This window comes from Falco cherrug, chromosome 2, assembly GCF_023634085.1.
Source record: "Falco cherrug isolate bFalChe1 chromosome 2, bFalChe1.pri, whole genome shotgun sequence".
NCBI lineage: Eukaryota > Metazoa > Chordata > Aves > Falconiformes > Falconidae > Falco > Falco cherrug.
Window position 1 is genome coordinate 12,155,028 of NC_073698.1, and position 19,581 is coordinate 12,174,608.

General features: G+C 41.7%; 2 protein-coding genes and 8 non-coding genes across 15 annotated transcripts in view; 1 reads left to right on the forward strand and 9 right to left on the reverse strand.

Annotated features, from left to right (window-relative positions):
• The window catches only part of CEP295 (centrosomal protein 295), a 77,159-nt gene extending 73,740 nt beyond the window's left edge, over nt 1–3,419 (forward strand). For 3 of the 5 annotated variants that reach the window (XM_055702386.1, XM_055702385.1, XM_027798974.2), the window contains 3 exons: nt 686–889; nt 1,416–1,524; nt 2,055–2,841. In XM_055702386.1, the coding sequence (XP_055558361.1) occupies nt 686–889; nt 1,416–1,524; nt 2,055–2,283 (542 nt within the window). In that variant the 3' untranslated portion in view covers nt 2,284–2,841. Of the gene's footprint in view, nt 1–685; nt 890–1,415; nt 1,525–2,054; nt 2,842–2,896 lie in introns of those variants that run through there. The other 2 variants (XM_055702387.1, XM_055702388.1) reach the window with 2 other exon arrangements.
• A 407-nt stretch (nt 3,420–3,826) lies between these two features.
• Nucleotides 3,827–19,533, reverse strand: TAF1D (TATA-box binding protein associated factor, RNA polymerase I subunit D). Of its 2 annotated transcripts, XM_055702394.1 has the most exons (17): nt 19,473–19,533; nt 18,953–19,002; nt 16,740–16,990; nt 16,167–16,635; nt 15,723–15,898; nt 14,132–14,192; nt 13,536–13,812; nt 11,474–11,540; nt 11,167–11,217; nt 9,796–9,918; nt 9,403–9,454; nt 8,524–8,559; nt 7,919–7,992; nt 7,290–7,348; nt 6,269–6,350; nt 5,344–5,416; nt 3,827–4,211 (listed from the first exon to the last, which is right to left on the reverse strand). In XM_055702394.1, the coding sequence occupies exons 3-7, from the start codon at nt 16,862–16,864 to the stop codon at nt 13,738–13,740; spliced, it is 906 nt and encodes a 301-aa protein (XP_055558369.1). In that variant the 5' UTR covers nt 16,865–16,990; nt 18,953–19,002; nt 19,473–19,533; the 3' UTR covers nt 3,827–4,211; nt 5,344–5,416; nt 6,269–6,350; nt 7,290–7,348; nt 7,919–7,992; nt 8,524–8,559; nt 9,403–9,454; nt 9,796–9,918; nt 11,167–11,217; nt 11,474–11,540; nt 13,536–13,737. The 2 variants fall into 2 exon arrangements, with proteins under 2 accessions (XP_055558369.1, XP_055558368.1); XM_055702393.1 differs by lacking the exons at nt 11,474–11,540; nt 13,536–13,812 and having other exon boundaries at nt 14,132–14,195.
• Nucleotides 5,173–5,302, reverse strand: LOC114014618 (small nucleolar RNA SNORA25). Its single transcript, XR_003558188.1, has one exon. It is a non-coding gene; the product is annotated as a small nucleolar RNA SNORA25 (small nucleolar RNA).
• LOC114014616 (small nucleolar RNA SNORA8) lies at nt 6,464–6,603 on the reverse strand. The gene has a single exon (XR_003558186.1). It is a non-coding gene; the product is annotated as a small nucleolar RNA SNORA8 (small nucleolar RNA).
• LOC114014612 (small nucleolar RNA SNORA18) lies at nt 7,393–7,524 on the reverse strand. The gene has a single exon (XR_003558182.1). It is a non-coding gene; the product is annotated as a small nucleolar RNA SNORA18 (small nucleolar RNA).
• Nucleotides 8,282–8,354, reverse strand: LOC114014611 (small nucleolar RNA Z40). Its single transcript, XR_003558181.1, has one exon. It is a non-coding gene; the product is annotated as a small nucleolar RNA Z40 (small nucleolar RNA).
• LOC114014619 (small nucleolar RNA SNORA1) lies at nt 9,047–9,179 on the reverse strand. Its single transcript, XR_003558189.1, has one exon. It is a non-coding gene; the product is annotated as a small nucleolar RNA SNORA1 (small nucleolar RNA).
• On the reverse strand, nt 9,566–9,704 carry LOC114014617 (small nucleolar RNA SNORA8). Its single transcript, XR_003558187.1, has one exon. It is a non-coding gene; the product is annotated as a small nucleolar RNA SNORA8 (small nucleolar RNA).
• Nucleotides 10,028–10,154, reverse strand: LOC114014614 (small nucleolar RNA SNORA40). The gene has a single exon (XR_003558184.1). It is a non-coding gene; the product is annotated as a small nucleolar RNA SNORA40 (small nucleolar RNA).
• On the reverse strand, nt 11,358–11,429 carry LOC114014615 (small nucleolar RNA SNORD5). The gene has a single exon (XR_003558185.1). It is a non-coding gene; the product is annotated as a small nucleolar RNA SNORD5 (small nucleolar RNA).
• Nucleotides 19,534–19,581: the final 48 nt, after the last annotated feature.

Consider the following 19,581-nt stretch of genomic DNA (forward strand, 5'->3'; position numbering starts at 1 on the left):
TCAGGCTTGGTTTGTAGTGCGTTTGACCCCGGGTTTAACATGTGTCTTATTGACAAGGAAGTCATTATCTATCTATGTCTCTTCCTATGCCAGGGTATCTTTCATGAAAGTTCATAGTATCTACAACACGCTGTTTGGGGTTTTTTGTGTTGCAACTAGTTAATTTTGAAAAATTCTGTGGTGTCTTTGTGGTTTGTTGTCACACAGCTTATGCACCTTCATTTGTTCTTGATTTCCTGTTCGTCCCCAAGCTCTGTAGGCAAAGAATGTCTTTTATTTTTTCCTGTTCTGATGATAAGAGTGGAATGTCAGTAAAACATCGGGAGTATTTTTATTTGTCCAAGATGAACAGCAGTAAGATGAAAGACACGAATTGACAGAACTTAACTGCATTAGGGACTTCTCAAGTCTTTGATATGTTCTGAGCCATCGAGATGCTTTCGATGCAGTATTTGTCACAGGATTTGGCTTGGCAGACATGGTTACAGTTAATAGGTCGGAATTGCTGTTTGTTTTGCACGACTACTCATTCACACTGCCATTTTCCTAGCTGATTTACAAAAGTAGTCAAGCTCAGTGTTTTAGGAGGAACACCTCAAAATGCATGACTTGCTACAGGGCTACAGGTGATGTTGGTCATTGCTGAAAGCGAGAAATGTTCAAGACTTTCCATTTTCTTTCACAGTGATGCTGCTGGAGTTTGCGGCTACACCCGGAAGTTTGCAAGAATCTTTTTTTAAAAAAAAGCAGAACTTTATCCAGAAATCTCTGAAAAGAGTAGAAGAAATAAAAAATAAAGAAAGAGAAAATGAAAAGCCAGAAGCCAGACAGTTTCAAAGGGGAAAGTCTGAGAAGTTAAGGCAGCAAAAAGAGTCCTGTCTTATCTTTGGTAGGTTTATCTGGGGGCAAGACATAGAATTAGGTGTCCTTTTAGTTGCTGTTTAGTATTGAGGAATACATTTCATATCTGTTGCATCTTTGCTATTGCAGGCTGAGGATATTCTTGAATTTGTTTTCTGAGGGAGGCAGGGAGCTTATTTCCCTGCTGTCTAGCTACCTCTTCAGTGTTGGGAAGTCCCGCATGGGTCCTCTTTGTATTTTCAGCCTGCCTGCATGTTTGTAGCCATAAGGTGTCTCTGCAAATAACAGCTGTTTATCAAAGAACCACCGTATTAAGCCAACTGATGCATTTCTAGTGTCTGTTGATGGGGAGCGGGAAGTTGGCTGGCTTGAAGTACAGGCAGCGGCCTGATGAGTGAGACAGAGGATGGGTTTGTAAACGCAAGACATCATCTCCACTGTGTCCATTCTGCTAGCTTCTTTCTTTTGTCACGTCATTTAAAAACCTTTGAAAACCTCTCTATGCTTTTGACTTAGTTGGACTAGAGCTTTTTTTTTTTTTTTAATGTAATTAGGAAAAACTGATACAGTTGCCAATCAGTTGAAGAAAGTAGGAGAAGTGAAAGTATCTTCTCCAGAGGACAGGAAGTCTGGAGAAACTGAAATGCACCAGCGTACTTCAAGGTATTGCATGAACGCAACTGGGAGATGTTTGGAATAAAAAACCAGTGGTTCCTTCCTCTGTCTTTTGGAAGCTACTGGTCAGTCAGAGCAGTCTGTGGCCTTCCAGCTGGCCTCTAGTGCTGCTTTTAACACAAAACAGCCAGGAGAGAGAAGCCAAGTGTGTTTGATACAGGTACCTGCTGGGAAATGCCCTGGCACAGCTGGCAGAAACATTGACTGGCAGCCTGCTCATTTCATCATGCTAAGGCAGCTGTGCCAGTTAATGCATGAAATTAGATTAAATTTGAAGCAAAGTTCACAATTGCACTTGGGCACTTAATTAATGGTAGCGTGCAGCAAGGACAGCTCCTGAGCGGGGTGTCTGTTGGGTGCAGTGATTCTAGATTACTGGAATTCCTTTCTTAATTTCTTAACTTAATTCTTTAATTTCTAACCATTGCCACAGTATAAATCCTTATGCTTGTTAACTTATTCCAGCTTTGCCACTTCCTCCCAATACATGATTTTTTTCCCCCCTGTTATTTTAACAGACTTCATAATCAACTTGCAGAAGTAAAAATCAGAAAGGAAGAAAAAACAAGGCAAGAAACTTACACTAAAAACAGAGAAAAGGCTAAAGAGTTTCAAAAGGTAATGTCTGCTACAGTGTGGCCCTACCTGGTTAGTTCTCATGATTTCACTGCGCTTCTAATCAGACTGAGATGGAGACCATCAAACCATGCATCTACTGAAGAATTTCCTTGTCAGCGCTATAGCTGAGCGGAAACTTTCTCTAAAATGCGTGTCTGGAGGTTGAACAAAAAGGCTGTTCAGGACTCCAGGTGATAAACATCTCCTTGGCAAATGAAGGGCAGGGTGTTTTGTTAGTCCGTACTGACTGAATTCCCATTATAAGGCTGTTCTTGCGGGGCTGTCTCTGGCTGGTTTGCCTGCTCTGGGTAGCTTAAGATTCTGCCTGGCTGAGCACAACCTGAACTCTGGGCTTGCAAGAAATCCTGTCTGGGCTTCCTTGCAGTTCCTGTGGCAGAGGGGGTTGGACAAGAGACTTGAACTGTTTGTTCTCCCTGCCCTCTGCTGGGCTGCAGACAACTGGAGGGAAGGAAACGCTGCATAATCCTGACAGATTCTCTGTGGTAGAATAAATTGCTGGTCCTTCTAGCCTGTCTTACTGATGTCATAGTTAACAGAAAATTAAGCACACCTTCCCCTGCAGCCTGTGGGATCACTGCAGCAACCACACTCGCTGCCCCACCGTCCAGACTTGCCCTGCAGGGGATGTTCAGGTGCTGCCCGCCCAAGCAGCACCTCGGCTGCTTTTAGTGTAAGCCCTCAAGCTGTGCTACTGTAGTCTCACAGTTTATTTTATTTGCAGAAAATGCTGGAAAAACTGCGGGCCAAGAAAAGTTGGAAAGCACCATGACTAGCAGAAGACTGAGCCCTGTACTCTATTGAGAACATTACAGCAGCAGTTTGTGTAGACCAGCCCTGTGAAAAGCCTGTCTTGATGGGCAGTAGTGTTTTAAAGGGAGATCATACTGACTCTTGTAATGTACATCTGTAAATATTTTCAAATAAAAGTTTGACATCTCTTAACTGTTCTTTGCATTGTGATTCAGGAGTAGGAAGTGTGAGTTCCTGCAGTCAAGAGGTACATCCTAAAGCACCTGAAGGCAGGAAGATAATAAAAGCCTTATACTGCTGTTACATCCAAATGTTTTTTTATCCAAGCTGCCTGAGCTCTTGTTTGGGAGCTAAGTAATTACATCAGGACAAATTCAAAGCTCAGCTTTTGCTAAAAAGCTGAATTTTGTTAGCAGCAGGTGGAAGAGCTGGGCCATTTAATCTGTTCCTTTTTAAAATGCAAAGTTGTACAAAAAAAAATTTTGATGAGCAAAATTACCTACCAATTCAGGCTTGTTTACACAGATTGTTTTTCAGTCAGTGGTGCAGCTGCATTTACAGCAGCAGCTGAAGTAATTTGTTCCCCCCAGCCTCAGTAGAGAGTATAAGCCAAACCACCTTGTCCTTGCCTGGAGTTAGGTGAGGTGGAAGCTTTTTGCGATCAAAGATTAGCAGTACAGTATGTAGAGTCTGTCTCATCTTCAGTGTAGTGGGCTGGCAAGGGCTGCTCAGGCTTATTCTCTTGTTCCTGAATATTTTTGTTCCTTTCCCATAACACAGTCCAAAGGGAAGAGATCAGGCTGATGCTTTGCTGCAAGCAAGCCCCAGCTGACCAGCTGCTGTCATTTACTCACCCTACCTGGGTTTGCTTTCAGTGTAGCGACAGGAAACCAGCCCAGGCTGCAGCTTTCACACATCAGTTTTATTGAAATGCCGTGATGCCATGACCTTCTCCAGTTTTAGTGCAGTGGAGTTCAGTGACAGTGAGTGAGTTAAAATGGCTGGATAAAGCTTTTTTCCAGTGAAATTACAAGTTGATACACTCAGTTAGCTCTTCTGCAACACCAAGCGGGCAGCGCAGGCAGGTCACAGCTGGATGCGGAAGGGCAAAGGCTCCCTCTGCTTCTGGTTTCCAAACACCATGCACCACTTCGACTTACAAAGCAGTAAGGGAAATCAGAATTAATGTTTAATTCCTTATTACTGCAATAAACACTCTAGGTGAGGTTCTTTGAAACTGCTGTGCAGTTCCTTGCAGCAGACCTGCAGCAACATCACACCAGGACCTGAGAGGGGAAACGCATCTATTAGCACCGTTGTTGCTCAAAAGCCATTTGAACGCTGCCATCTCCCTCAGAGCCAGCCTAACATCTCTTCCTCTAGCCTAACCAATTTTATTCCAGAACATGGTGCTGCTATAAAGCAAGTAACACAGGAAACGTGCACATCCACCCCTTACTGAAACGTTAAGGGGTAAAAGCACAATTTCCAATGCCAGCCGCCCCAAGCATTATAATAGTTTCCTCTAACTACTCACAGTCCCCCCAGCCCTCCCACCCTGCACTTCCTCCCTCCCTCCCCCAGCTGCTGCAGGATTATCCACTCCTGAAGATTTCCACACAGATAGAGGAATGTATCACACTGCCAAGGGAAATGGAATCACAGAATTGTTGTTGGAAAAGACAGTCAACCTAGCACTGCCAAGGCCACCACTACATCACATCCCTACGCACCACAGCTTGGTGGCTTTTAAGCCACCAGTTTAAACTCCAGGGACGGTGACTCCAGTGCCTCTCCAGGCAGCCACTGTAACACTTCACCACCCTTTCAGGAAAGACGTTTTTCCTGATCTCCAATCCAGCCTCCCCTGGAGCAACATGAGGAAACTTCCTCTTGTCCTGTCACTTGTTACTTGGAAGAAATAAACTGACACCCACCTTGCTACAGCCTCCTCTGAGGTAGCTGTAGAGAGCAATAAGGTCCCCCCTGAGCCTCCCCTTCTCCAGGCTAAACACCCCCAGTAGTACCCCCAGCCTTCACCAGCTTCCTTGTCCTTCTCGGGCCACCCAAGCACCAACGGTTATATGCCACAGCTGTATCAACCTGCTCTCCAACTTCACATGCAGCAACAGTAAATGGTTTCAGAATGGAACTGAGCAGCCCACTTCCCGCACGCCAGCATCTCAAAAACTGTGAGTGCAGTAGGATAAAATTCCTTTTTCACTCTGAGAGGCTTACTACGTGAGGTGTATCTCCTCATAAATAGACCATAGCACACACCAAGTGTCCACGGCATCCTGCAGAGGATTTCAATATGTGGTCACCGCGTTAAGAGCTGCTGGGTTTTTAGCCATGCAAACCCTCTTTGAAGTGACCTTGAATTTCTTTATTATCAGCAATTTTGCCAAGCGCTCTCACCTCCGGACTTGCTTTGGTGGCACTCGCGTGGTGGTTCTCAGCCCTCTGACACGGGGTGATTTGGTAGCAGACACTATGGGTTAAAGAGTCAGGTTTGGTTAGCGTTAAGTAAAGAGTTAACACCACACAAGTTGGATATAAATTGCACGGTGCAGCCTTCTGTCTCCCCTTTTTGCTTGTGTGCAGAACTATCGCCTCCACACAGCTTCTGCCAAGTTACAACGGCTCTAACGAGAACTTTTGTTCCTCTGTAACTTAAGTGTTGGAGGTGCCCAAGGACAGTTGCCTCAGCAGCAACCTGCTCTTACCTGAACAGCAGAGGGGAGAGCTGTGTGACAGAGGTTAAAGCCATATTCCCAGCAGACTTCGTGCCACATCATGTGGCAATTCAAGAGTCTGATGGACTTGCTTTACGGTCACGTCCACAGCTCACCAGAAACAGTAGGATCCTAGCAGCCTTGGTAATGACCAGATACTCTCCTCTTACTGCTGTTACCAGCAACTTACATCTGGAACTTGAATATTCAAGTAGCCCATCCTTTCTCATTAGAGACCGCTCAATGCTGCCAATACATAAGCCAGGCTGTACACCAACAAGCCTAAAATCTGTTGAAAGTTCCAAGTACAGCAGAATCCCTCACAACCAACAGCAATCCTATTTAGAAACTAGTACTACAAATTGCTGCACAACTGCAATATCCATCTGAAGTATACACACACACTCATGAGTGACTCAGATAAGCAACCTGCTCTGATGCTGCCAAAATCTGGGGCGGTCATTTCAGTCGTCTCTTGCTACCAGACAACCATTTCCATACTTCTCTAGAACAGTTTACTGAGGTTTCAACCTTCTAAAGTCATACCAAGTTAACACACAAACCGTGCAGTAGCACAAAACCATCTGAACTAATAACTCTATGCTTACCTGTCAAAACAGGCTGTTATCTTCCACAGCTCACCCTCCTAACACAGCAAGGTTCCCTTTGCTCTGTATCCCAGAGCACCTGCTAAAAACAGAAAACTGAACGCACTCGCCGAGTTCCCAAGGCCAGTATCCAGTTCTCAAACTGGAACATGAAAAACAAAACCCAAGTACGCTCATATCCCAGGAGAGGACAAAAACTGTATCAGCAAAAATACCAGGTCTAGCAGACACGGCAGAATGAAAACCAACGATGCCAAATGCTGAACCTCCTGTAGCACTGGTTTTTGAACATCCCATCAGGAGAATGCTGCTGGGTGCAGATACCATACAGTGCAACAGCTGCAGGAGTTTCTTCACCCACAACCGCTCATGTTAACATTCAAGCGTTTTGCATGCACCGGTCAGTGTCTAGAGATAAGCTACACCGACGTATTCTTCATTTCACAAAAGCTGCCATGCAACTAAGAGGGAAATCAGGCTCTGTGAATTTCACCAATATGAACAGCAACAGTTCTTTAAGTTTTTATATATTCCTACCATGAAGGATTTATACTTCTTCCAGAGTATTTTGCTTGTTTTACTTCAGACCCTGGATTCTACAGAACAGAAGCCAGGAATTTTAAGCATATAGTAGTATACTGGCTGGGCTGCTCAAAAATTAACTCTTTAACACCCAGATTTAAAGATATTAAACCAAATACTGCTGCTCAGTATGAAAACTCTCTCAAGCATCTCTTGACACAACAGAAATGCAGCATGTTTGTGAAATTACTTCAAGTTGAGACAGACACCATAGTGCTGTCTCTTCTTACCTACAGCCACCAAAACAAGAATAATCACTCCTTTCTGATCAAAGGGGGAATAGGCTTGTTTTGAACCATCCAGAAAACTCAAATCACAAGAAACAGTGTTAGAAATCGGGTATCTACACAAAAACCTGGCTGAAGAGTAAGTTCAAGCCATGTAATTCAACATGTTAGTGACACCTGAAGGCCCAGAACACACCATTCTTGACTCTTACCAAGCTTTTCCAATTGAATTAATTTGTTTTTCACTTGTATCAAAAGCGTAAGTCTGTACCTAAAGGAGAACACAACTCATTACTACAGTTCTTAGGATGCTGTATTTGTCTTGCAGTTTTACCCCACAGAGCTAACTGGTAGTTCAATGGGTAAAGTGAAACCACAAGTTTATTCTGTGAGGCATTTCCAACGACATGAACCTACAGAAGAGATCCTATCGGGATAGACCTCAACATTTCTGGCACTATAAATTAAATTAACACAACAGAGAAAAATCAAGCAGACTGGAAAAGTCTCTCATACAAATCCTGCTAAGTGTCTTTTCAACTTGTTTCAAGACATTTGAGGGGAGGAGGAGGGTAAATGATACAGTTAACATTTGTGGGAAATTTGACTGAGAAATTCAAATGACTCTTCTTTGGATAAATGAAAGTTAAAATAAATTCTTCACTTAGGAGTGAACGCTGCATTAAAATACAGTAACATAGTGTAGTAACGTAGTGTTGAAACAAGTCCCTGAAACCCACCTCAGGTCAGTAAAAGCCTGATTTGATACAGACTTCCAGCCACTGAAAGCCAGAGCCCTTCAATCATAAGGAATATGCAGAACCTCAGGTGTCATACTAACCCTAGAAGGGGCTTCAGATTTCTGTGAAATGGCATCCTGCATTTCTTCTCTCATCTCCTCCGATTACACACCACCTGGAAAAGTGAGATAAGGTTACAATCTGACATGTACATGCATACAAACCAGCAGAACCTAGAGCAGTACTTCACCACCACAGGCATTCCTGACAGCTGTTTGGAATCACACTTAAAGCTACTATAATGTCTGAATATTATTTAATACAACAGCTGTTCTTAATTTCCTGTTATATTTTCAAAAGAAAGTCACATAATCATAATCTTTGCTCCCTGACACAAAATGCTGCGTGTTAAATACTCAGATGCCCAAAATGAGGATGTCATGAAAAGGACACTTGTGTAGTAGGTTTGTTCAGAAAGGCCATTCTCACTCACTCTCTTCAGAGCAGTTGAACATTTTGCCAATCATCACAACAATTTTCTCACATAATTCTCAAGTTTGGGGAAAGATAAGCTCTTGTGTTTTCTGAAGCAACACTTCACCTTCTCAGTAAGAAAAAAACAGCAATATAACCAGCCCACCAAGTTAAAAACAGCTAACCTGCAACAGGCCAAGGGTTAAAAAAACAATCTCTCACATGAGCTTACCAAGATGCTAGCTCAGACTGGACCATCGTGGATTTCCTAAAAATAAGTAAATTGTTGCATCTGAGTAACAGTTCCAAGTTTCTTCAATATCTTAGTAATTTACTAAGACTTAGGTACTTTTTACTTCTATACTCAATATGAAGCAGGCACTCTGTAGTCCAGTTACACTGTCTAAATGCTAATGCCAAACCTAAGCATTTCTTTTGAAATCGGAGCCACAGCCCAGTCTGTGACACAACTACGAACAAAATATATCTGCAATTTAACAAACCGGGAGCACTGTGGCACAGAAGGTACAAGGGAGTTACCTCGCAGAACACGCATGACATACTATTTTAAGACAGCTTACAAATATGCTCTAATAAACCATCTACAAGAATTCAACACTGCAAGTGTTCTTCTCCTACCTGCTAATTCTCCTTCCTTTAGTAGGCAGGATGCAGAATCCAAAAACATCAAAACAAGCTAATTCTTGGGATTTCACAGTAAAGTAGCTGCATTTTGATTGTCCCACTAAGTAAAAACCTGTTACAGGTCTCATTGTCACCACTGCAACTAACTTTACAGCGAGGAAAGCAGAACCTGTTACTCTTCTAGCCACGTTTTTTCAATTCGGACACACTGCAAGTTGTGTCTTTTTGCTGACCAACATGGCATAACAACTCCTCAAAATGTCTGTACAATAGCTTCTGGTTTCAAAGACCAGCCAGTTAACTTTAGAAGAAACATCACCAGATGCCATCTAGTACTTGGGATTTATTTCAAAATGAAATACTGCTTCTTTGTAAGAAGGGAACCAAAACACTAAGACTTTAGCTTTCATGATCCTCATCCAACTACCTCCACCTAGAAAAAAAAAACCATTTCCTTAATACTTACCTTTAAGCAGAGGCTTTCCACTATGTTCCAGACAGACATCACAGGAACGCCCCTTTAAGAAGAAATATTTTGTAACAACTTCATTGATTTAGCTATACTTTTATCCCCTAATAGTTCTTCAGTGTTGTATTTGACAAGCTTCCCAAGAAGAAACTTTCAATCTGCTTGTTTCAACAAGAATACCAGGTTTAACCAGCCCAACTGCATGAAAACCAAGGATGCCAGCTGCTGAAATACTGTAGCACTGGGTTTTGAACACCCCATCAGGAAGACACCGCTGAGTGCAGATACCATACAGTAGAGAAATTAGTTTGATTACTTGCTGTAAAAAAAGTACTCGCCTGAAAGAGTCTAATACTCTTTGCTGAGGTTCAGAAGAAACACAAAGCTTACCTCTTCTGCTAACATGTTCCACTGAAACAACAGATTGGTACATCAGAAGGCTAAACGGCCATATGAATTCAAGCATTCAAAAAGTTACAGCTCCAGAGCTGTTGGTACACTCATCTGCAAAGTCTGGAAAGAAACAGACATAACTGAACTACACTTCCACAAATGTGAACATGAAACTCATGACCCAGATTCATCATTATCTGAATGAACTGCTGTTTGAATACATGCAAATATTGTCCCTTCATATAAGTAACACAACTAATATGTTTATCAGCTGTGGGTTGCAAAAGAAGGGTTTTTTCTAAGCACTAGGTTCCAGGTTTTTGTCTACAGCAACAGACAAAAACTGAACACGTGCTGCAACAGATTGAATGCCATCAGCTTTCATTTTCCCACTATTTTTGAAACAGCATTTGAAGTTTTTTCAGTTTACTATACACTTACCATTAATAACTGTCACCTTCTACTATGAGGTTTTGTATTTTTAGAGAGGTATAGTTTGGACTAAGGTAACTGGCAAGAAATCCAATACGCTGTTGTAAAAACAATTTATGCCACGTCAAGCTTATCTAGTCCAATACCCTTAGTACAGCAATAGCCAAGTAAGATGCCCAGCTTCTGTCCTCTTAAGTATGTTCTTGTAAGGTTTCATTACTTGTCCAGCTTTAGCTCAGAGCTTCCCATAGCAAACATTTTCCTGTCCAGTAATCTTACACTGTGTTTTCTTCCATGCCATTTCCCAGACTGTCCAGAAGCCACACAAACTTGGCAACATCCTACAGTAACAAGTTCCACAGCTTTAGCCATACAGACATACAAGACTACCACAGCCTGTTTCTGTCATCCCCCCTGTTCTTGCATGTGACCTACATTAAGGTGAAATTTTACCACAGGGAAGTGATCAGAAGGCTGCAGCTGCATGATACAACCCAGTAGAGAAAGCATGTGTGGAGCACCATCAGGAGATTAAGTGTACAGTAGGTTCTCCAACATCTTCAGCGGCAAGATCCCAGGTAGTGTCCAAACCAAATTAGACAGATGAAGTTGCCCTGCAGCATTCAACATCAGGTAAAAACAAAGTATTTCTATATATAAACTTCTAAGAAAACCCTGCACTTTAATATGCAGGTATTAAAGAATTCAGTTTTTATTCAAGCAGAGCTTACAGGCTCCAAGTCTGGTCAGACTGATAAAAGAGCTCATGTTGCACTGAATTCAATACCTTGGAAGAGTCACACAGAAATGTTGCACAGCTGTGGAACATTGTAATGTATTCGCCTGAACTATGGAATACGGTTTTTTCAAAACATTTTGTTAAGTAAAGCAAGAAAGCTACCTGAAAACACAACTGAATACCAAGTAACAGCTTACCTTGCCCATCAAAAGAAGAGTGGGTACTTCATCTTCCAAAAGCAACATAAACTAGAAGACAAAAAGCAAAGGAGTAAGAATGATCAGATATGGTCACATAACTGATGATTCCTAAAGCCAAAATCTAGGTTTCAGCGATCAGTTTCACAGCTGTATGTAATAAGCTTGATTTTCATTTGTATTTATCCAGTTCTAATCAGAATTGAAATTTAGTTCATTTCTGAGTCACTCAGCAGTTGAACAGAAAAATTCATCACATGAACTGCAGAATGAGCAGGACTCCCCATACCACCTCACTATGCCTTACCAAGCAAGAACCTCACTCCTAGATCCAGGATGAGTCTTTCAAGCCAGAGTATTTCTCAGGTAGATGCCTAAAAGAGTTACATTTAGCCATTAATTTTGGACCAGTATTAAACGATCTTCAACTACTGAAAAGCAGTCTTTTCAGTCTTACTCCCTAGAGCTATCAAGTTGCAACTGGGAAAATTCAAGCTTCCTTTACAAAGATGGGGACCTTAATTCAAGCATATAAGCAATGCAACCTCTCATTACTGAGCACCTACTGTCAATCTCAGACTGTCAAATTATATTTTGAAGGAAATTAAACCAGTAGACAGCAAGTCTTTTTTCTGGTAACACCCCTGTTCGGCACAGACTACTTTTACCTGCTGGACAGCTATTAGTTTGTTGCTGACAGCAATTTGGTTATTAAGGGTATTTGAGTGATGCAGATTGATTTAAACAACAAAGTCAAAATTTCTTAGTGACTGAGTATCCTTTATTGGCAGCGCTGGATGCACGGGGGATCCTTCTGCCTAATGTGCATGTTTAAAGTAACTAATTATCTTATATTCATACAACAAAACAATGAATATTCAATTAATCCATATACATATTCATTACCTAATCCCACCTACTCTCACTTCATATGTTAATTAGCTTATCAGTCCTTTGTGCTGCTAGGGTCTTCAGGACATGGGCAGTGGGGTCTTTGGGAGGAAGGCCACAGGTCTTCCTCATGGTGTACTTTTCACCTTTTGTCTGGTATGTGATGATCTTGCCAGTTTGCAGGGTTCTTATTGGTCTGAGCTAATTTATGTCCTTGTCGACCATCTGTTTCTTCCGCTTGTTTCTTTTAATTGCTCCCTCTAGTTAACTTATAAGCAGGCCCCTTGTTAGAGAAAGTTAAAGAAAGAGAAACAGACTCCTTCTTTGATCAGTTATTTCATTATTTCTTTCAGACTATGGTTACATGACCTAATTACTATACCTACATTTTTGAGTAAATATAAGTTCTTAGCCTTGGTACAGGGTTGTACAGAGGGTTTCATAGCAGCTTTTGTTGTGCAACTATTAATTTCATTAGAATATATTTCTCATATTCATTATACTTTAACTACAAGGCTTATTCTATCCTAAAGTGAATTCATTCAGTATCAAGATCACCTTTTGGTTTTTAAATCTTGTTGATTTCCAAGTAAACTTCAAACAATGTTTTATTTCTACTGCTTCCAAGACAACCTCGTCATCTAGGAGTCAGCTGTATTCAGAACATTTCTAAACATTCACCAGTCATGTTTGCAACTGTCTAAAGCACCTTTTAGAAAGGTACTTGCAGTTGGGGCAATGCTAGTTAAGTACTATCATAGAGCTTTCATCTTCTGCTTAATCATGTCCACATCAAAACCCATTCTGGACAGAGCAGGCCAAGAGGGGAAAAAAAAGGAGTATTTTAATCCAAGATTCACTGTGCTGCTACAGTTCAGGTTATTGTATTAGAATCAGGAGCAGAGAGTTTCTTTTTTGAAGAAATTCTTCTGCATGGAATAAACAGGCAACCTCAATCATACACGTTTTGTCATCGTTCCAATGTGTTAACCACATTCTGCAATAGACTTTTGTCTAAACTGACTAACAGCTTTTGCATTTTTACTGTTGGCACTCTATTTGCATTATCTTCAATTCTGTTTTCAATCCTTATTTAGCTCTCAAAATAATTGAAAGCATAATCTGCGCTTCCTTAAGCCAAAGAAAAAATAATCTCTCAAGTACCACTCACAAAAAAGTCAGCCAGCCAAAAGGCATCCAAATTGTCCTCTAAAACTTGAGCATGTACAGGTATGTATGCAACTGCATACTTTTCTATACTGCGCTGGTGCTACGTTACAGTATTTGGAACTTGCTTCCCTATTTTTAATGACATAAATTCAGTGATCCATGGTTACAAGAATTCAAGCTGCATTTCAGTCAGATGATTCAATGGCTGATAAAGGATGTCATACTCTGGGGTACAGGACAACACAGAAGACACCTTTTAGGTTGTTTTTGTTTTTTAACTGTCTCAGACACGAGCCCAATATACTCACCTTAAACAAAATCTGACTAGGTTGCTTGGTTGGCACCTCAACATCAACTTCAGACCAACGTTTTATAACCAAGTAGGCCATGAAAAAGGTTATCTGAGGAGTGATCACTGCCACCTCACTTGTTAGTTTTCTGTTCACCAAGGTGACCCTTGCAGAAGCCCAGAGTTCTCTGCAGCATCATCTTCTTCCTCCTGTATTTCAATCACTTCAGTTGATTTTTGCCTTTGGTTTTTTTCTTTTGGGGAATTTTGCTGCTTATAATGAAAGAGCTGTTCTCCTAGAGAAAAATGGAAGACTGAAGTATTCACAAATTGAATTCTAAGAAACTTAAAACCTAAGATTTTAGTAGTAACTTTGCAAACTAAGAATTCAGAGAACTCCAGAAATCCTATGCAGTCCAGCATTACTTCAAAGATGAAAGTGTGAATCGTCAAAACAACTTCCTTTGCATTACAGATCAGGATTCACAGGTATCACAGGTAACTCTAGATCCAAGCTCAAGAATTCAGTACTCGTATACATGTTATCTACCAATTCTTTAACCTCCAAAGAGAAATAAGGTTAGAGAGCTTCTGAAGTTAAGGAATAGTACTCACCACTACTCTGGCATCAAGGTCTTCTTGATTATCAGAATTCAAGCTGTTAGCATCATCATCATCACTGAAATGTAAGAATCCAAATCAAGCTCTGTACTTTTTAAAGTAGCCTAAAACATGTTAAGTATTCTCCTACCACAACCTCTGGTTTCTCTTAACATCTATGGAAGTGCTACCACTTGTAGGTGTAAGATAATACTACTTCTACTTAAGGTTGTTCTCAAATGATAACATTTCCAACAGCAGAATTACCATCCTAACTAGCAATGCTGGCAGGGCAGAGCAGAGCTCAGCAGCAGAACAAAAATTTAGAAACAGACAATAGTAGTATTGAGATGTTTAGGATTACACAGGCAAACAAGCTACAAACCCAGCAAGTTAGAAAACAAGCAGAACACAATCAAAGTAAGAGGGTAGGCCTTAGCTACCCAGAAAATACAGGTTTCCTCCCGATATTGTAACAGAAATATTATCTCCGTACTGCCATAAAACACAAGTATGAAATGCACTTCCACTATCATCCACAGGTTTCTCAAGATAGAAAGGACTCCCTAGAAAGAGATTAAATCATATTAGTACTACGGGTTTAACAAGTGGCACGGGCAGGACTGGTTCCAAAACCCAGAAAGTCTTCCAGTGCTCATTTCATAAAAAGAATTTAGTGTCTGGATGAGCCAACTTGCATTTACCCTACAGAACTTTGTTTCTCCTGCTCTAAGCAAACAAACTAATTATTGTTACTCATTTTACAGGCTCTCCCCAATACTTCAATTCACAGAAGTTAGTAGTGTGTGTGACTACTGAAGTGAACAGTAGCTGAAAGACAGCTTTATACCTTTACGCTGTCTTTTAGGCTTTTAGTTTTAAGGTGCTGAATATATTTACATTAAGTATTCTTGCTGATTTACTGATCCCTTTATTGCATGCAAGTTAACTGTTTGCCCATAAACAAAGACCTAAGATGATACTTCAATGCTTAATAAAGTAAAAAGAAAATGCAAAAAACCAAGCCTTTCGCCTTTGTCATAAAACACCCCACTTTATTTGGAAACTATAGAGGAACTAATTTCAGGAATTATCTTTTTGAAAAAAATTCTACCACATCATTTTAATGAGCTAGTACAAATCACTTGAAGCAACGATCTGTCTCCAGATTAAAAACACCTCCCTCTATAACAAGTTCCAAGTTACATTTACAAGCACAGCTGCCTAAGTTGCAGAGTGTTTTGTTCCCAAAATAACACTTTCAGGAGCAGATATTCACATTTAGATTACACAATGTTGACATAGGTTAAAAGGACAGGAATGGAACTGAACTCCATATACCTACAACTGTCACAGTACCATATGCTACTACAAGCAACTGTACTACACCTCCTGAATTCCTCAACTGTAAGAGCAGCAAACTATACTGGTCTGGCTGGGATGGAGTTAGCATGGATCTGCAACTTAAGTAGCATTGACGCCCTCACCATGCCAGCAAACAGGCTAGGGGGTGGGGTGTCCTGCATCTACCTGTATACACACAAATGTATTTGTCAGTTAAGAACAAGAAAACAAGTTTTATACCACCTAAAACCAAAGAACTTACTTTGTCTCCTCAATTGGGGAGATGGGGCCTTCATCATCTAAATATTTGTGTTTCCGTACCAACAGACATTCTCTTTCCAAGTCTTCACTAGCCTGAAGGGCTCCTAAAGCTTTTTTAAGATGTTCTTCATATTTAAGGACTTCAATGTACTGGAAATATCCCTTTGTAGCTGCTTGCTAAAGAAAAAAAATACATCAGGTGAGGTCTTAAAAATACAACTCCAAAGCATTTTATTATGAACTGAATTGTAGTATTATATTGGCACCTGTATTCTAGCTGTGTTTGTCTTAAAACTTACAACAAAGTGTCCTGTTTAACAGAAATAAAAACTATTTCACTATTTTACTGTAGCACACCAGATGGAAGCACAATATAGCCAATTTAAAGCCACTATTTTTAATATACAAAATAAAATACAATTATCCCACAAAGTAGAAGACTCACCTCATAGCCAAGAACCATCTTTAAGGGAATATCTTTCTTCCCATAATGTTTTTCAACAAAGGGGAATCGAAAACCTCTGTCTAGAAGCCGCCTCCTTTGTTCTTGAGGTGAGGCTGTCAGTGGTGGCCTCCCTGTACGCATCTGGGTGCCCTCATGCTTTTTCTTCTTCTTCTTCTTCTTCCTCGAGCTACGCCAGAATTTCTGGTGTGCAGCAGCCTTAAACTTCTTTCCCCTGAAGTGATAGGCAAAAATGGCTTTCAAATTGAGTTTTGACTCCTGCTTCTTGGAAGTTTCCAATGATCTTACTGGACTTTGAGGGGACACAGAAGAATCTGAAGAGCTTTCATTTTCAGGTGCTCCTGCAACAGATTCAGTTTGTTGCCTTGAAGACCGAGATCTCTTTTTTTGCTTTGAAGGTGCAATGGAGCACTTAGGATGGTACTCACTACCACTAGCAGTGGAGAGATCACTGAAGAAGAAAAAAAAACACTCAAATTTCCAGGGACTATATAGTTTTATGATATATCACAGGTACTGCACATGAAAAATTCTAAGCTAGAGATAAAAACTCACATTTCTGCATCGCTGCTGTCTAGTACAATCTCAGCTGAAGCAGCTGATGGCTTGCATATACTGTTAAGCTCATCTGAAGACTCCTCAGGAGCAGTGTTTTTCTGCCTTGAACATGAACGCTCCATTCTGATATTTGTTTCCCATGCATATACCTTATACAGTTCTTTCTGCTGTGTATTAGCTCTTGGCCATCAGGATAATCAGAGCCAGAAGCCTAGGATTCATCCATATTGGTCATGTTTCAGTTTGCCCTAAAAATCAGTAAGAATTCAAGACAAATTGAAGATAATCCTATGTTAATCAGGCAACAAGCCTTTCACCACTCCACATAATAGGGTAAATTTACAAGAACAATCTTAAGCAAACTTCAGCATAGGTTTTCCTATGAACCACAAGCAAATATACTAACCTTCAGAGTAACAGTTACATTGCACTGACTTCTCTCAAGACATTCATAGCATAATTTAGGCCAGAAGGGATTTTTACAGCTCTTTTGGTCCAGTTCCTAGTCACGCAAAGCTAACTTCAAAGTTACATCAGATTGTTCAGAAACTTGTAGAGATGAGTTCTGAATGTTTTAACACTCTCCCTACTAGAGATAAGTCTTCCCTTAAATAAGTACACATAAGTATAGACAACAGCTTATACTTGCAAGTATATTTCAGTTTTAAGTCATACAAAAATTCACTGTTGTTTACATTTTTAAACTAATGTAACAGTGTTGCCAGAGAAGTAACCGCATCTTTCTTCTGTTCTTTTGCTAGCTATATGAGACCTAAAGCCTCCTGCCCTGACAATCAATGAAGCCTTTGTTCATTTATTATCAATCAACATGGCAACCAGTCCCACAAAATGTTTATGTTCAGTTGACCCTGCAAGAAAACCCAATCCACCCCTTCAGCTGTCCCAAGTCTGCGCAAAGGGACTGAAACACACAGCAGAGAAAGCTGTCCTTCCTATGTAATAGCCTCGTTATTTTACCTGCTTGTTAGTTTACTAGCCCTGTAGATCTGTACCTTTGTAATTTTAATGTGCTTTTTACTGCTTCACAAACCCATCACCACACCCATTAGTATTTCAAATGTAGTTGCACACCATTTAGCAAAGGGCAACAAAGCTGGTGAAGGGTCTAGAGCACAAGTCTTATGAGGAGCAGCTGAGGGATCTGGGGTGGTTTAGCCTGGAGAAAAGAAGGGGAAACCTTACCACTCTCTACAGCTACCTGAAAGGAGACCGTAGCAAGGTGTGTGCTGGTCTCTTCTCCCAAGTAAGAAGAGATAGGACAAGAGGAAATGGCCTCAAGTCATACCAGAGAAGGTTTAGAGTGGCTACTAGGAAATATTTTTTCACAAAAAAGGGCTGTCAAGCATTGGAACAGGCTGCCCAGGGAGGTAGCTGAATCACCATCCCTGGAGGTATTTAAAACATGTAGATGTGGCGTTGAGGGACACTGTTTAGTCTGTGTGGACTGGGTAGTGCCGAGTTAACAGATGGACTCAATGATCTTACAGGTCTTCCCCAACCTAAACAATTCTATGGTTCTATGAATGGCGATTTCTGACAGCAGCTTGCACCTATACCCTTGACAAACTGTGAGCACACCACTAACATCAGTTCACCTGATGCTGGGAAAGCTCTAACTCAATAGCCAAAGCGACTATTAGGCAGGTATTTGTTTATTCACTGCTGGGTGCACTCCTCCTAACATGCACACCCACTCAGCACTTTACTAGGAATTTATATAGCATAAATATACATATTCATGGAAAGGACATACACAGTTGTAAGATTTCTGGGAAGAGGTGGAACATTTCCCACAACACAGCCACTCCTTGGGCCTGTGCACTGTCTCCTGGTGGTCTTCATTGAGGGTCTTGAAGACGAAGGCTCAAAGTCTTCCTCTACGTTGAGCTTTTTACCTTGTCTGTCTTCAAGGTGGTTGTCCAAACCACAAAAGCCATTCTACCCAGTGTACCTCCTTATCTTAACTACAGCACTAACTTCTCTGGCTAAGTCTGTCCAAGCAAGGACAAGTTCATCTAGACAAATAGTTTCATGCTCCCAATGCCAACTATCTTGTCCTCCTCTTTAACGTTTCTCATTATTCACAACCAAGGCCCGACAAACACAATGCCCAGAAGCAGAACAGCCTGACATCAAAGCAGGAATACATGAAATAACGGCACTCAACACAAGCTGTGGCTGGTACTTACCATTAGCTGTTCAGCATCTGCAGCTGTTTAAGGGATAACACCTCTTATCCCTTAAAAAGAAAAACAACCAACATCTTACTGGCCGGTTATTTTATACGGGGTTCTTTCCTCCCAAAGAGCCATCGATTACTTCGCCAACATCTACCCCTGGCTGACAGGCGGCAAACATACCGCTCGCCTTCCCCCCGCACCGACCTCGGCTGCGCTGGGGCCGGCGGCACAAGAGACATTTTGTTGGTGGGCACCCACAAAATTACCGCAGGCCGGGGAACACCCCACCGGCAGCGCTCCCGAGGATGCCCTCACGCAGTGCCGCCACACAGGCCATTCCCGAGGGCAAACCCAGCCGCGGCCGGCCGGCCCGGGCCGCCAGCCTGTCCTGGGCCCTTCCCTGCAGATGGGCTCCCCGAGCGGTCGGTCGGAGAGGGGGCACAACCAAACAGACACCACCACGACTCTTCCCCCCTCATTCCTGCCACCCCAGCGGCGGGATGGCGGCGGATACCGAACGCGCACTCACCTCAGCGCCCGCCGCCTCACGCCTCTCCGCCCCAAAAGGCGCGAAATGGCCGCCCGACGGGTTAAGTAGCGCCGGGCTCTCGCGAGAGCCGCACGGTCCGACGGGAGGG

Bases quoted from the DNA above. Each gene is read 5' to 3' on its own strand.
- TAF1D (XM_055702393.1), bottom strand. From the start codon at position 16,864: ATGGAGCGTTCATGTTCAAGGCAGAAAAACACTGCTCCTGAGGAGTCT. The intron at 16,636-16,739 runs GTGAGTTTTTAT...TTTCTTCTTCAG, and splicing joins GACAGCAGCGATGCAGAAAT to TGATCTCTCCACTGCTAGTG. The intron at 14,196-15,722 runs GTAAGTTCTTTG...CTTACATTTCAG, and splicing joins TCCCCAATTGAGGAGACAAA to TGATGATGATGATGCTAACA.